This window comes from Fukomys damarensis, unplaced genomic scaffold (assembly GCF_012274545.1).
Source record: "Fukomys damarensis isolate Sample0158 unplaced genomic scaffold, DMR_v1.0_HiC HiC_scaffold_4, whole genome shotgun sequence".
NCBI classification, from domain to species: Eukaryota; Metazoa; Chordata; class Mammalia; order Rodentia; family Bathyergidae; genus Fukomys; species Fukomys damarensis.
In genome coordinates, this window is record NW_022900916.1 from 44,893,640 (window position 1) to 44,910,388 (window position 16,749).

At 35.3% G+C, this 16,749-nt stretch overlaps 1 protein-coding gene across 1 annotated transcript in view; it reads left to right on the plus strand.

Moving 5' to 3' along the window:
* Fam3c (FAM3 metabolism regulating signaling molecule C) overlaps window positions 1–16,545 on the plus strand; it is a 37,116-nt gene extending 20,571 nt beyond the window's left edge. Inside the window, exons 6-10 of the mRNA XM_010635342.3 lie at window positions 4,143–4,201; window positions 5,391–5,441; window positions 7,476–7,560; window positions 15,135–15,261; window positions 15,829–16,545. Coding sequence (XP_010633644.1) covers window positions 4,143–4,201; window positions 5,391–5,441; window positions 7,476–7,560; window positions 15,135–15,261; window positions 15,829–15,918 — 412 coding nt within the window. The 3' untranslated portion in view covers window positions 15,919–16,545. The remainder of the gene's footprint in view (window positions 1–4,142; window positions 4,202–5,390; window positions 5,442–7,475; window positions 7,561–15,134; window positions 15,262–15,828) is intronic.
* The last annotated feature ends 204 nt before the right edge of the window (window positions 16,546–16,749 follow it).

Sequence of the window (16,749 nt, forward strand, 5' to 3'; positions counted from 1 at the left end):
CTGGCAAAGAAATAGGCCTGAGGATCAATGGAACAGACTGGAAGACACAAAAACAAATGCAGATGTACTCAGCTACCTCATCTTCGACAAAGGAGCTCACCATCCTCAGTGGAGGAAAGATAGCCTCTTTAATAAATGGTGTTGGAAAAACTGGATGTCAACCTGCCACAGATTAAAATTAGACCCTTATCTTTTGCCATGCACTAAATTAAAATCCAAATGGATTAAAGATCTAAATATTAAAACAGAAACATTAAACTTGCTGGATGGTAAGTTAGGCAGAACTCTGGAAGACATTGGTATAGGAAAAGACTTTATGAACAAATCCTCAGTAGCACAGGAACTAGCAGATAGAATCAACAACTGGGATCTCATCTTACTAAAAAGCTTCTGTACTTCAAAAGAAACCATCAGCAGAACTAAGAGACAATCTACAATGTGGGAAAAAATTTTTACCAGCTGTTCCTCAGACAAAGGACTATTAAGAATATATAAAGAACTCAAAACAATCAGTCCCCCCAAGTATAAAGACCCGATTCAAAAATGGGCATCTGAAATGAACAGACATTTCTCAGACAAAGAAGTAAAAGCAGCAAGAAAATATAAGAAAAAATGTTCCACATCACTGGTCATTCGAGAGATGCAGATGTGAACAGCTTTTGTAAGTCATTTGTATTTTCTCCTGCTACGTCATGGATTCCTATCAGTCTTATTCTTCTTTGCATTATCTAGGAGTTGTTGGGTCAATTTCTCATGATCCCCTACTATTTTTTAAGAGACCTCTCTTTTCATGGTCACTGACTGCAATCTTATCTTCTATATCTGAGAGTCTATCTTCGCATTCTTTTATTCTGTTGCGTACACTTTCAATGGAGTGTTTAATCTCCTGGATATCTGTTTGAATCTGTTTTATGGATTCTTTCCTATGTTGGGCATTTATTTTTTCCATTTCTTTCTTATGTTGGGCCTTCATGGCTTCTATCATGGTCCTGAGCTCATCTGTTTTTTTTTGTCAGTTTCTGCTCTAGAGTCTCGAATCACGACTTCCATTTTGCTCACTATCTCTATGGTTATCTGGGAAATTATTTCTGTTTTGAATTTTTCTAGAGCCTGATTGATCTGTTTTGTTACTTCCTGTGCTTTGAGTTCAGGGTGTCCTGGTGATTGATTATTGGCCTTTTCTTCCTCATTTGCCCTACTGTTTGCCATTGGTGAACTGGAAGTCTGTCTTTGTGTCTTCCTTAAGTGTTTTCTCATTTTTATTTTTGTTGTTGGACGGTCCTTGGTTTATTCTCTGGGTTATCACCCAAATCTTCTTGATATAATTGCGCCCTAGCTTCTGGGTCTCTAACGACCTACAGACATTCTCATCTTCATAACATCAGAGAAAACAGCTCATCGAATCAACCACAATCCTTTATCCCAACTGATACAATCAGCAACACAATATGATCAAGCACAACTTGGAAACTGACCATTGTGGCAGTCACTAGTCTATCACCCTTAAATCATTTGAATTAAATTGAAATCAAGAAGCAGTCCAGAACATGTCTGCAGTGAACAAAATTTCAATATAGTATATTTACCATTTAATGGTTCAGACAGAGCTAGGACTCAGGACCCCTGATCTCAGTTAGCTGATGGCTGAACCCCATGACACAGACTGACCTTGGGCTGCAAGGCCCAGATTGAGTTCCCCAACCTTCTGAGTGGTTGAACTCTACACCATTCTACTACACGTTTCCCACGCCCTTTCTTTAAAGATGTTCAAAGTTGGGAACTCAGAAAAATACCCTTTATGACCACCTCTGGCTCTCCAGAGTGGGTCCAAAGACTGGCTCAATCAGGAGGTCTAAGAGTGAACAGTGGGAGTGGTAAGGGGAGTTATGGGGGTTCAGGGGCACCTGTGTGGCTACCTTCCTGGCGCCGGAGCGATGGTGGCTGGGGTGGGAGAAGGCGTGGCTCTCCTTCCCGCAGTGGATCAGGGCCCAGGCTACCTCCTAGCACTGGAGCAATGGCGGCTGGGATGGGAGAAGGCCAGAGAAACTATTCAGTACTTAAACATGTGTGACTTATTAATTTCAGTTAAGAGTATGGTCTCAATATATATCCACTTAGCAATAAATATCTTGGCTTCTCATTCTTTATGGCTGAGTGGTACTCCATTTTATAGAAAAACCACATCTTCTTAATCCAATCTCTAATTGATGGTCAAATGTGTGCTGTTTTCAAGTTTTAGCTATTACAGACTGTGCCACTATAAACATGGGTGTGCATATATCACTGTGGTATGATACTTTTAATTCTTTTGGGAAGATACTCAGCAGAGGAATAGCTGAGTCAAATGGGACTTCTAATCTTAGTTGTTTGAGGTTATCTCTATATTGATTTCCATAGTGGTTGCACCAGTATGCACTCCCATCAACAGTGAAGAAGGGTTCTTTTCTCCCCACAACCCCGCCAACATTTGTTATTGATTTCTTGATAACAGCCATTCTTGTGGGGTGAGATGGAATCTCATTGTTGTTTTCATCTCTCAAATGACCAGTGATGTTGGACATTTTTTCATATGTTTATTTGCTGCTGTTACTTGAGATGATCACATGGTTTTTGTCCTTGACTGTTAACATAGTGTATTGCATTTATTGATTTTCGTATGTTGATCCATCCTTGCATCCCTGGGATAAATCTGACTTGGTCAGGGTGTATGATCTTCTTGATGACCCTTCTGTATTCTGTTTGCCAGTATCTTATTGAGGATTTTGGAATCTTTATCCATTAGGGAGATTGGTCTGTGGTTTTCCTTTTTGGTTGGGTTTTTCCCTGGTTTTGGAAAGTAACACTTGCTTCTAGGAATGAATCTGGAAGTATTGCTTTCCTTTCAATTTCATTGAAAAGTTTAAAGGGTAGTGGCAGTAGTTCTCCAAATGTTTTATAGAATTCAGCAGTGAAGCCATGAGGACCTGGGCTTTTCTTTGTTGGTAAATTTTACATTTTCAGTTTCACTGATTGTAAGTGGAGTGTAGAATTTTTATATCTTCCTCGTTCAACTTTGGTAATTCATATGTATCTAGAAATCTGTCCATTTTTTCTGTGTTCTCCTTTTTGTTAGAGTACAGGTTCTTGAAGTAAATCTTCATTTTAGCTTTTTGTTACTGTGACATAAATGATATTGGCATCCAACATTTGTGTTGGAACTGCACTCATCCATGAATGAGTGGAACTTAGAGTAAAGTATGCAAGGTCCTGTGGGTATGTGTGCTACGTATCATTTATGTCAGAAAGTCTGTCAGTTATGTATCATGTTTGTATATACATATTCACATGTCTGCATGCCGACCCTTACTGACCTTAAACCAGTTGTTAAACATTTAGCATGCTACTGGGGATATGACTAATACCTTGAAGTTTTAATATTAAAATTATCTACAATTTTAGTTTAAGAATTCTAACTGAACAAACTAATCATAAGCACATGTTCCTCCCATGCCCTCCATTTCTCAGTGTCATTGTTTTTATATGGTGGGCTGTGAGGTACCATTGGATGCTGATTATCTTACACAGACCATATGCATGACTGTGGTGAGATACAGTGATTAGATGAGTACACTATGCTTTCTGAGTGTAGGGAAATTTTACATTGGGTAATCACTAGGAGAATGTTCACAGTTCTGTGAAGCATTCACAAAAGAGCACTCCCTCCTCTACTTGTTTTCATATTGTACGATATAGGCAGCATATCACTCCTTCTCGTTACACTGAAACCGCAGAAAGTGGAAGGGAGAATCATCTGTTGCTTAACCCCTTAATATTGTGAAGAATGTGTGCTTAATGTCCACGTGCTTTAAAGATTTCTAATATGGTATCCATAATGTGATACAGAACAGCAAGAAATAGTCTAGTGTTTCAGCCCTAATAATTTTTAATATATATTTTTACTTGTGAAGTATTATTTAAGGATTCCTTTAAATTTACTCAGTTATTATACTGTCTTCTCTAATTTATAGAGGCCTCTCTACGGCCTCTGCAGTGCTGAATAATCGTGTATATAACATTCTTTTTTAATGACTTTATTTCTATGATAAATGTTGATGTGCCAAAACTTAATTCTAATAAATTTGTCTTGACTTTTTCCCCTTTAGGTTGATGAGTGGTGTTAAGAATAATGTTGGAAGAGGAATTAATGTTGCCTTGGCCAATGGTAAAAATAGTTATTGTAACTTACGGATGTAAACAACAAATAGTCTTGTGCCCCAAAGTAAAATTGCACTTGCATGCAGGGATCAGGTTAGAAAATGCCACTCTTGACACTACAACCCATCCCTTAAACCACTCGAGATGGAAACTTGGTGCCTGAGTATTTATTTATAGTATACTTTGTCAGAAGCATCTTAGGTCTGTACACTGTGTGGAGACTTCCTGTGGAAACTCTTAGGGAAAAACAGTCTAATGTTAAATTGATGGACTCTTGCTGTACATTTTGGAATGCTAGCATAAAATTGAGGTAGGTAGCAGGAATGAGATGTGTAAGGTAACAGAGGATTGTGGGCTCTTGGGTAGGTGGAAGGAAGAACAAAGGGTAAGAATTTATTGTACTTTTTAATGTTGTCCACATTCTTTTCAGAAGTTTATTAGTGTAGATAAGTTCATTGGATCCTGAATAACTTGAAAACTGAATCTAAAATCTAAGCCATGAAGTGAGGGCTGACTCCATACTGATGCCCATTGTTTGAGTATAAATACCTACAAAAATGTGTGGCATGGTTATAAACCACCAGCCCCTTCATTCCATTTGTCTTATAGGAGAATAGTTTTTATTTCTTTCATAAGAGATAAATTTTTGCCTTTCTACTTTGATTTTCTTAAAGCATTCAATATCCATTTAACCCCTTTTCAAGAAGAAATGTAAATTTTAAAATGCCTTTACTGTAGAAAATAGTATATGACTCAAAAGTGCTGAAATCTTTTGAAGTTTACATTTTAAGTTGTAAACTGTGTGCTATGTAAATTTTTAGTTCAATACAGTTGTTTAAACAAAACAGTGATACCTGATTCACTACATATTTCTTTGCTATAAAAAGGTTATATAGTTTTTAGAATATGGTAACACGTAAGGATGAAACATTTGTAACTTTGAATTGAAGTAGTGTTCCCTCAGAAATGAACTTCTGTTTGCCACTCTGTGTGTAAAAGATTAATGAGAAAGTCTTATCCAAAAGTTATTCTACAAAAAAATTTCATATATGCATAGTACATATATTTCTGATTTTAAGTTCTCATAATTCCTTCACTACTAATGAATGCACACCAATCATTGAATAAAACCATTTGTCTTCTACATTGTAGTGTATTTCATTTGCATAATTCGATCTGAATTCATTCTTTTTCAGGCAAAACAGGAGAAGTATTAGACACTAAATATTTTGACATGTGGGGAGGAGGTATGTGTGAATAATTTCTAACTCTTCTGTTGGCACTGACTTAATTCTATAATATAGGGTAATGAGAGAGTAATGGTACCATTTGTGTGTTCATTTTGTTTCTTTGCACTAAATGTCCAACTAAGTGATCAGCCATACTGTTTTTTGATTAATAAAATTGTGGTATGTCACTGAGTACAATAACATGAATATAAAAAAATCTGAGAAAATGAAAAAAATGGAAATAAAGTTTTTGTAAATAGGGAAGGGGAGGAGGGAGTGAGAGAGGGCAGGGATATGTGGGGGAAAAAATGAGAGCCAAGACCTGTCATGTAAAGGCACAAGATCCCAATAATGAATGTAACTGTACTGTATACTTAAAGTGTTCCAATAAACTCAGTGAGAGAAAAAATAACATGAATATAGAGATTTTAAAACATCTTAAGTCCTCTCTTCTACAGGGCAACTATTTCAGAGCCCTGGGGTCCTTTAGGTTTCTATCTGAAGTTTAAAAAAAACAATTGGAAAACCAGCATAGCTAATTTAAACATTGACTGAATTGATTTGTAGTTCCATATGATTTTGCAGTTTTAAGAATCATGAAAAAGGACTCTTAGACATACAAGATAAAATGTCAGGTTTTAGAAAAGCAATAATGTATCAATTTATTTTAGTTCCATTTTCTGACAGTGTTATAGCTGACTATTAAAGCAGATGGATATCTGAAAGATGGAATAGAATTTTCTAATTCCATGGACTTAGAGCCATCCACAAATATTTTTCCCTTCTGTATTTGGAACTCCTCGGAGTGGGAAGAAGTCACCACCATACAAGAGCAAGGGACAGGCACCCTGAGGAAAAGTGATGGCTTCCAAAAGGTTTCTTCTTCAGCTTTGAAGGAAAGCCAACACTGGTTTATCTTTTGATGTGCACCTACACATCCCTAGACTCCAACATATACAAGAGCAAGGGACAGGCACCCTGAGGAAAAGTGATGGCTTCCAAAAGGTTTCTTCTTCAGTGAAGGAAAGCCAACACTGGTTTATCTTTTGATGTGCACCTACACATCCCTAGACTCCAACGACAATTAGTCTCCTTGAAATTTACATTGAGAGTTTTCAGGTAGTCCAGCTTATCTAATATTTCTTCAGCTTATTATACAATGCTGCATATTAAGATTTGGAGACAGATTTCATAGCTGTCAAAGCTATATAAAATGGTACCATCAACTCTAGATTCTAAAGATATTATCAGTCCTACTAAAGTTGATGGAGACACTACTACAAACCTATCCCCGAACTTCAGCCTGTGACCAGAAGCTGTGGTGGTCCCAACTTCTCTCCTCACAGGCACTTCAGTTACTACTGCACGCACTCTCTCACTTCAGAAATACTTGTAGTCTACTGCCATCTTTGTATTTAAATGGGAACAATTTGCTGGCTGCCTTGTTACATTTTTTTTTAATCAACAGTGCTATTACTATAAAATATCAATTAGAGAAAATCTTTGGAATTTTTATTTTGGAAAAAAATGAGAAAGTTTGAAGTAACCCCATTTTGAAATACTGTTAGACTCAGTATAGGGAACCCTGACGTCGTAGAGCTCAAGATGTAAAGGGATTTGTAGTACCTGACCTATCTGGCATCACCAGTTTGTAGTCACTCAGGCGGTTTACTTTGAAATCCGTATAGTCCTGGTACACGGGATAATTGGAATATTTGTCATGAAATAGTTTTGCTTTTACCATTTGTTACTTTTTGCCAATTGTTAGCAAATATATATACCTGGAAGATTATTTTAAGTTGCTTTGGATTTGCATTACTCCCATGGATATGAGTGTGAAAGACAGGTTACATGACAGGAAACTGTAAGATGATAGTGGTCTAATGAAGGAGCAAACTTGACAGTTTTTAAACTCTATAAGATTTGCCTCCTTTGTGGATGACTTTTCACTAGAAATTATTGCTTTATAGCTATTTCCTATTTTTTAATGCTAATTTTAGAAATGATTACGGCAGCTGTTCATTTAAAATCCAACCCTTTCCTCTTTTTCAGACGTGGCTCCGTTTATTGAGTTTTTGAAGGGCATACAGGATGGAACAATAGTTTTAATGGGAACATATGATGATGGAGCGACCAAGTATGTAAACGTCAAAGTTAGCTCAACTTTTTGTAATCATAAAAGCAACATGTTTTCATGGAACACTATTTGTTACACAGAGCAAGATAATGCAACTACCAGATAAACATCATTAACAGTTTTTTCTTTTTTTTTGCAAACAATTCAACTTATCTGATATTTCTTCAGCTAATAAATATTGAGAATCGAACCCAGGGAATGCTGAGCTATATTCCCAGCCCTTTCAATTTTTTTTTATTTTGAAGCACCATCTCAGTTGCCCAGGCTGGGCTTCAGCTTTGCAGTCCACCTTAGCCGTCTCAGGAGCTAGAAGTACCACTGAGGTGCCCAGGCCCAGGTGTTAGCAGTGTTCTGAAAGGCTGTGTCCTTCCTGTCTTTCTGTGTAAACATTTATCATGCATGTATTGTTGTAGAATTAGAAATGCATTGTCCATGAATTCTTTCATACTTCATTTTATATTCTGTGTAGCAACCTTAAATTGTTTTCTCTGGAATTAATATTCTTTAGTACCATTTTTCAGTGCCATCAGTTTACAGTATGGGGTAAACTGTGTTTAAAATTCCCCATCACCAGATTTTTCATGTTATAAATAACATTGTGATAAACATCCTTTATGACTTTTTTTTCTTTTTACACTTTTGATCATAGCTGTAGAATTTAAAGCTATAGTAATGATACTATTTGTTGCAAAGTTTAGTAGGTGGTAATAATGTCATTTTTTTAATTGTATATATTGTAAAAATTTGGAAAACACAGAAGAGCACAAGGAAGAAAATAAATTACAGTTCATCTCATCATACAGGGATGACCACTGATAACACTTTAGTTTCCATTCCAACTGACTTAATGCACATATTTTAAATACTTAGAACGATAGCATTTATAGCATACTTTCCACATATGTGGTGACTTTTTCCATATGGAATATTCTTCATAACAAAATTGCTCATGTCTGCCTAGCCTAGTTTTTAAACATGTCTTGATTTAATTTGTTTAATTTGGATGCCTGTTGTTAGAATGTAGGCATTTTCCAATTTTGGTACTTAGCAAAATGAGTTATCTTAAAGTCATCTGTGTCTGTGTTCCTCAGTTAGATATTTGAAGTGAAATTGTTGAATTAAAACAATGTTCTCTCTTTAAGAAGAGTATTTTTACAAATGATGCAAACCATATTTTTCTCAGAAGTTTTTGGGCACCAATATTTTAAAGTTTCAGTTCTAAAAGTTCAAGTGTGTTTTTTTCTTTTTTCATTTTGTTTTGTTTTGTTTTTGGCTTATTGTTTTGCAGTGTTGGGGATTTAACCTAGGAGCTCAGGCATACCAGGCAAGTTACTCTACCACTGAGGTACCTGCCTAGCAAATGATGGCCGCACCCCTTTAAAATATGTTTATATTTTGAGATAGTTCTCACTGAGTTTGCCAGACTGACCTTAAATTGAGATCCTTCAGGCTTAGCCCCTGGAGTAGCTGGGATTACAGACATACACTACCATATGTAGGCTTTCAAAAAAGATGATGTGTTTGATTGATTTGGTATTCTTTAATAAATTGTCTTTTGACCATTTAAGTTGACCCATACTGATTTGTAAGAGTGCTTAGATGCTATAATATTAACCATTTCTCATTTTTAAAATGTATCTTTGGGACATCATTTGCTTTTAATTTTGTTAATTTATGGTGCTTGGACATTATGTATAGTCAAGTTTGTGGAATTTGTTTTTTAGTTTTTTCTGATTTTAAACTTGAAATATTTTTCATCTCCAAATTGGATTATTAATACATTTTGCTGCAGTGATTTCACAGCCATGTTGCGTTTAAAAAATATATATTTGTAATTTCCCTGAGGTGTACAATGCCTTTATAACACCAGCTTCTTATGTTGACCTATGCTTTGGGAATTTCTGTTTTATTAACCTATTTACTTGTATTCCTAAAAATAATATTTAAATTATAACTATCTTATAAAGTTAAATATACTTCATACCTTTTCCATCTTTTTAAATTTTTTTCTATTGTTTTCCTTATTTTTTTAAAGAATAAAATCTTACAAATTTTAATCGAAAAGGCTTTACTATAAGACACACATAAGAATATAGCATATCTTTCTATTTATTGATTTTTATGAAGATATTTAGTATATAGTTATATTTTGGAGGTTTATACTAATAAAATAGTGCTATGTTGTGAATGATCCCAGACTGAAGTAGTTTCATTGGCATTTTGAATTTTATCTGGTTCTGTAAGGATATTTTAAATCTGTAAGTGGAAAATCAATATTAGTACTGGCAAATTCAGTCATCTCCATGTAGCTAAATAGAACCAAACAGAATGTAATTAGGCATTTTACCAAAAAAACAGGCAACTTGCTATTTGCTTTGGCAGGGAGAATGGAATCTTATATGTATTGTTTGAGGTTTCAACATTTAAAGCGTTCCCATTTTCTGACTAGACACACGTAACCTTTCTTCTTTACTATATTATACCTGATAGGACTCAGAGCTATTCTTTTTAATATGCTGATATTGCAAGAATAAATTGTCGCCTAAGTGAAGGTTTTAGTGTTGATTCCTTGGATTAAGAAAGGACCTTTAAAGCCATATGAGGCAAGACCCCAGGCTCAGTGAGGTTTTGTTGGAATGTGTACTGAATATCTCTACTTCACCCCTCACCTGATGAAGTTGCCATGTATGGATCTGAAACAAACACAACGAACTCATAAAGAAATGTTATATCCTCAGGGTGGGTTTCCTCTCACTTCTGCCTAACAGTCACTAACTTGAGTATACAGAACAACAGAACAGTAAATGTTCTCCAAGTCATTTGATACTTCAAGAATTTGAAGTAAATTGGCATTTCTTTTTTAGTTTTCTCTTCCAGGCACAACACACATGGCTCTTTCAGCCTTGTACTGTGTTAATTTCTAGTTTGTTTTACTCTCCTGGCTATACTTCTTGGACATTCTTTAGTTGATTACTGTCTCTCTTAAAATGAGTGCCCAAATGAAACATAGTTTTCCAGATGTGGTCTGGCCAGTACAGGGTACAGTGGAGATGCTAGCTTGCCGTGTTTTAGAGATTACATTTCTTTGAATATTCATGCAGACTAGTATTATATTAGTTTTCTTGAAACATTCATATCCCATTTTTGGCTCACAGGCTTTTGGTCAAGTTGAATTCTCAGATCCTTTCATTTGATCTCAGACTTTTAAAAATTATTTTTTGTTCAACCATTGCCAAGTCAGGTCTTTCTCCCCATTCAGAACACAATTTTGTTTAATTTAAATGAAGGACTTTATATTCATTTATTCTTGTTAAATTTAATTTGGCTGATTTTGGCCTATGTGGTCTTGATTCTGACATTTGTCCTACAAGGTTTCCATAATCCAGGCTTTGTACTCTCTCCAAAGTTGTTCTTTAAATATAAGTCATTGATACAAATGTTTACCAAGGGCATTGTGCCACTCTGCTAGAGGCCTCTTCCTCCAAGGGATTCATCTGTTAATCAACTGCAGAAATTACTTTCCAAATAGCTGCCAGTGTATCCCAGTAAGCATAGCATCCAGCTGCAGTTTTATTATTTTACTCCTAGAGGCTATTTTCTGAGACTATCAGATGCTCACTTGAGATTCATGGACCATGCTAATTACTGTACCCTAATCTACTGACACATAGCTGAAATAGCTGAGATGTCATTGCTTGGCTTTATTTATTCCTCTTTCTTTGCCATTACTCCTTGTTTCTTTCCTTCTTTTATTTTAATACACCTCTTTTTATTGTTTGCCATCCTAAAATTTTGGTAGGAATTGGAATTAATTTAACTGGACCATTATTTCTAAAATTTTCCTTGCCTTCTTGAAGTAAATGCCTTAGCACCTCCATTTTCTGAAATAACATTGACACTAGCTTGAAGATTATATTAACAAGTTCCTCTAGAATCTGAATGTGTGACATTTGTGGACCTGGAGCTTAGCTCACCTTAGAGCATTTTCATGAATGTTCTTGAGCTGCTATTCCCATTTTTTATATTGGTCAAAGAATGCTTGCCTCCATGGACAGTCATGTTTTGATCTGGCAGTACTATGCATCATTTTTCTTGTGAAACAGTATATCCCTTCATTACTTACACTTAGTGGCAAAAATCCTTTAATAGTTTTATGCATCTTATTATTATGAGCATTACAGGTCTTCCTTATAGTGGTATTAAAAACTTTGTTACTAGTAGCATAGTCTGCCTTTTCTCTTTAAAAGCGTTGTTTTTTAACTTTGAGCCCATTTTGCTCCTGTAGTAGCGCTAATTTAGAAACATTTTTTTTCTGGGATTGTTAGAAATCATCTAGTGAAAATTATTATTATTTTAAAAATTGATCTGTTTTGTTGTTTGTTTTGGTACTGGGGATTGAGCTCGGTTCCTTGCTCTTGCAAGGCAGGCAGCAGCACCACTGAGCTAAATCCCTGTCCCTTTAGTGAAAATTATTGGTGGTCTTTGTTTTTAGAGTCATATTCATTCATAGGAATTTCACTTTCTGTAATAAGTGGTTTTTCAAGTCTGGGATTGAAAGCCACTTATATTAGTATTTCTTACTTTGCAAACTATTAGTAAGGTGGCGATTTCTAAGTTTCTGATACTTATGCTTCCCAATTAGTTTTTCCTACTGATCAGAATGGAGCCCATAGCCTCAGTTCTCCTTATTGCTGTCTCTGCCTTGAAAAAGGAGGTGTAGGTGTGGCTTGATGGCATGACTTAGGACTCACAAGTGTGCCTCCTTTCCCAGCAAGAATTCACGCAGTGCCCCTGGACTCCCATCTCCATCCCTCGCTTCCTCTTTCAGCTCTAGATTTCCCTGTGTAGCATTAGGGTGTCTCTAGAAAATCATAGTCCCTGTCTCTGACTCTCCCTGGTTTATCATAGGTCTATTGTCTGTTCATTTTAAAGAAAATTCTTCACTAAAATAACTTAGAAAACATAAAATTTTAACTCAGCCTATTAAGACTATCAGTAAGGAGTATATAAACATCTAACTCATGATACTCTTATCCTATACAAAATGAAAAGCTTATATATCCAAACTTTATGCTATATATAAATATGTTAGTTATTCTAAAGAAATGGGTATTTAAACACCTACTTTATATTTTATATGTTGCTTAACTTATAGGCTGAGTTACATAAACTTCCTTTTAAATTATGAAATTGTCAATTAAATAGGAGATATCAAAAAGTAATCGAAGAACCGTCAAATTATACTTAGATCATGAAACTTTAGAAGGCATTGAATTGAGAAAGACCTCTTGTTATAAAACTATAGTTATACATAGGGATGTTGGACAGGATTTGAGGTTTCTCTAGGACTCATAGCTATGACTTGTTACAGGAAAAGAAAAGAAAGCAAAATCAACAAAGGGCAATATTTTTCAGCACAGAACCTCAGGCTGTTCTCATTGGCAAAGCAAGGAAAGATATTAATAGACTCAGAATGTAAAGCTAAGTCTCCAGGCTACCTCTAGATCTCAGGTGAAATTGGCTTGCTTTATTCATACAGACTATAGTGATCACTTCTGAAATTGACAAGTACAGAAGTAACAATGACAGACTGCTCTTCCTTGTATTTCTTAGCTGATTTAAACTGTTTCTGGGCAACCACGAAGGCCTGTGAGATGGCAGTTCGTAGTCTTTCTGACTTGTAAATATGAAGGATCTCTGATATTTTCTGTAGGAGGCAACCACTTAGGTACCCAGTAAACCTGCTGTTTATTCTTGTTAGAGCATCAAAATCCAACTAGTGTTGATGGAAGTGAAGAGTTCTCAGAAAGCAGGTATACAACTGAACATTTTAGATAAACTATATGGGAAAAATTTTACATCTTCCAGATCCACAGTGTCCCAACATTATTTGGAAATGAGAAAATAGGCTTCAGGCAATACTGTACTTTAGGGAGTTTCTCTTCAGGACAAAATTTGCCTGTCAGTGGAGCAAACAAATGGAAAGTGACAACTGATTCTTATAATGATGGTCACAGGAGATAAATGTATGGAGGAACTTTGGGGCAAAAATGAGAAGCATGTGTACACCATTTCATGTGAAGGTCTCAGATCCTACCAGAGGCTGGGATGACACATTCTTTTTGCGAAGAGACATTTCACTTCGTTTTCATTCACGTGGTTCTAATATATCACCTCATGTAGAGGTGAGTCTAAAAGACTAAAAGTATTCCAGGACTATCTTTTTTTCTCACTGACTCCAGGGTACTTTCCCCAGGTAGATAGCAGTGCCTAAACTGTGGTCAGAACCATCCCCTTGCCCCGTGGACATGAATGGCATAAATTATGAAATTTGAATGATATATTGGTTCTTTCATAAGCTTTTTGAAAAACACAGTATCCCATATGCCTTTCTGTTCACTGAATATTATACCTAATTTTTTTTCATTAAGATACTGAAGGAGTTAACAGAACGTGGGGTATGTGAAAGATCACTGAAACATGAATGAATAAGTACCATCTTCCTGCTGTTTGCAAATGCAGGTTTTAGCAGAACAGACCTATCTTATTGACCTGGAAGAGTGGTTTTTTGAGCGATATTCTGTAGAACTTTATGTCAGAGAACCTGTATAGGTGACTCTTAGTTTTCTTGTTCTTGCCTTTTTCTCTCTCTCTCTCTCTCTCTGCATAGCTAGCATTTATCTACTGAGTTTCTTTCCCTCCTAGAGAGACAAGAAGGGAGGGAGAGGTGAAATCACTCAACTTTAGAATGATAACCTATTAAAAAATTTAGTGGTAGTTTTAAATTAATATTTCCTACATAGCTTTTTGTCACTGCCCTCCCCTTCTGCTAAATATTTACCTGCTTTGTGGTTAATATTTTCATTTTCATAAAATAACTGAAATCCAGTTTATATCCCTATTCTCAGAATTTATTTTGTTTTGTTTTTGTTTTTGTTTTGTTTTCTTTTTTTTTTTTTTTTTTTTTTTTTTTTTTTTTTTTTTTGAGACAAGGTCTCACTATGTAGTTGAGACTTAACCTGGAACTCACTATGTAGCCCAGGCTGGTCTCCAACTCACAGAGATCCTCCTGCCTCAGCCTCCCAAGTGCTGGGATTACAGTATTTTTTTTTTTTAAATAAAACAATAGTGCTAGAAGTACCCAAATTTCTGTCAATATTTACCTTTATCCATTTGCACATAATTTTCAAAGGATTTAGTGGATATTCTAAGTGCTAATTATTTGTATGAAGCTGAAGGCCTTGGATTAGCTTGGCTAAGTATCTACTAACAGTAGTACCCCTTACGTACTTGATACATGTAATTAAAATAATTCAATGAAAGCAAAATTTTTATGAAACGCAAACATCTAGAAGATACTAGATCAAATATTCCATGTGTTTTTGTTACTAAAGAATTAAAATAGAAATGTTAATTTTGTGAACAAATTTATTTTTTAATGCTCTCTCAATGAAGGCTTATTTGTCAAGTATCCTAGGTGATATCTAGACTTCATGTTTATTAAGTATCCAGGGTGACTCCGTGTTAACCTATAGTACTTTATGTTGAGCGACACATTCTTCTTTTGTTTTAAGATTGAATGATGAAGCACGGCGGCTCATTGCTGAGTTGGGGAGCACATCCATCACTAATCTTGGTTTTAGAGACAACTGGGTCTTCTGTGGTGGGAAGGGCATTAAGACAAAAAGCCCTTTTGAACAGGTTAGTCAACATTCATAATCAGTGGACAGAAAAAAATGGTATGAAACTTCCTGTTACATATCCCTGCCCCAGTTGTTTGAAAAGTAGATGAAATAGATATTAAATAACATGTTCGGGTATTTTTGTTAAAGTTCTTGGTAATCAATTATTTGAAACAACCGTGGTATTTTGAGTTTAAAAATTAAAAAAATAAACAACTCTGCATGGGTGTTTTTTTGACTGCATTGGAATAGAATTATGTTTTAGCCTTTTGGGAAGAATTAGTTATTAAAGATTTTAGATACAAGATATGTAGCTTTAGATGTGAGAGTCGTTTAACTTTGGAAATATTACTGTTTTGTCTAACATGATCTTTTAAAAACATCTGCAATGTCTTGTTCTTTCAACTATTTTCTGAAGGTGTGCCACCTGTGTGCCAACTTCCAAGCTCATTTATATCTTGAGCAGTCATTTATATGACCTCACTGTTGATATGAGCATTACTGAAATGAGGACAAATAAAGTATGTTAGAATAAATCAGGTTCCAAAGGTCTTCTAAACTGTATAATTTTATCCTGTTCTGATAGCACATAAAAAACAACAAGGACACAAACAAATATGAAGGATGGCCTGAAGTTGTAGAAATGGAAGGATGCATCCCCCAGAAGCAAGATTGATGGAAGTGCACTTTGACTACCAATGGGAGAGCTATAAAGAAGAAACTACGTGTAAATATTTTAATAGCATGCAGCCATCTCGGTGTGTGCATGACCATTCTCTTTTGATATCAGGATTATTTATTGCTAACATAAATAGCTATCTTTGTAAATAGTCCTCGCAATGAGCAAATCACTAAACCATTTTTAAGCATATTTCCCTAAGAGCACAATATTTAGACTGCTATGGTAACAACAAACTTTAATTCTAAAAGTATACTCAGTGGATAACTGAGCAGATTGTGAAAATATTGATATATATATATATCAATATATATATATATATATCAATATATATATATATATAGTGCTTGCTGCAAAAATCTATTGTGATTTTTAGAGAGGAGGTTTTGTTTCTATAGAGTGACATATATCTGGCCTTGTGATTATAGTATCTATTAAATTAAAGAGAGATTTGACTCTTTGTATGTGTAATGTTACCTTACAGTCTAATTTTCCTTATGTATTATCTCTTTTCTTAGTCTTTATTTTTTCTTTCCAAGAAACCAAGAAATAAAACATTTGATACGAAAATTTCAGATTTGTGGAAAGCACAACAAATTCTTTTTTTAATGCACACAGTAAAAAGTCAATATAGAAATGTCATTCAGGACCGTAGCCTCTGGATTTTGTGTTAGCAGTGTGAATAGCTTGATAATGTGTAAGCTGTTGAGAGTAAAACTCAAGGTAGGAACTTCACACAACTGAGGAACCAGGCCAGATCCCCTCCTCAACCTAGTTAGGCCATTCATTCCAGCTGAGGCAGTATACTTAAAGCAATACAAGCATATA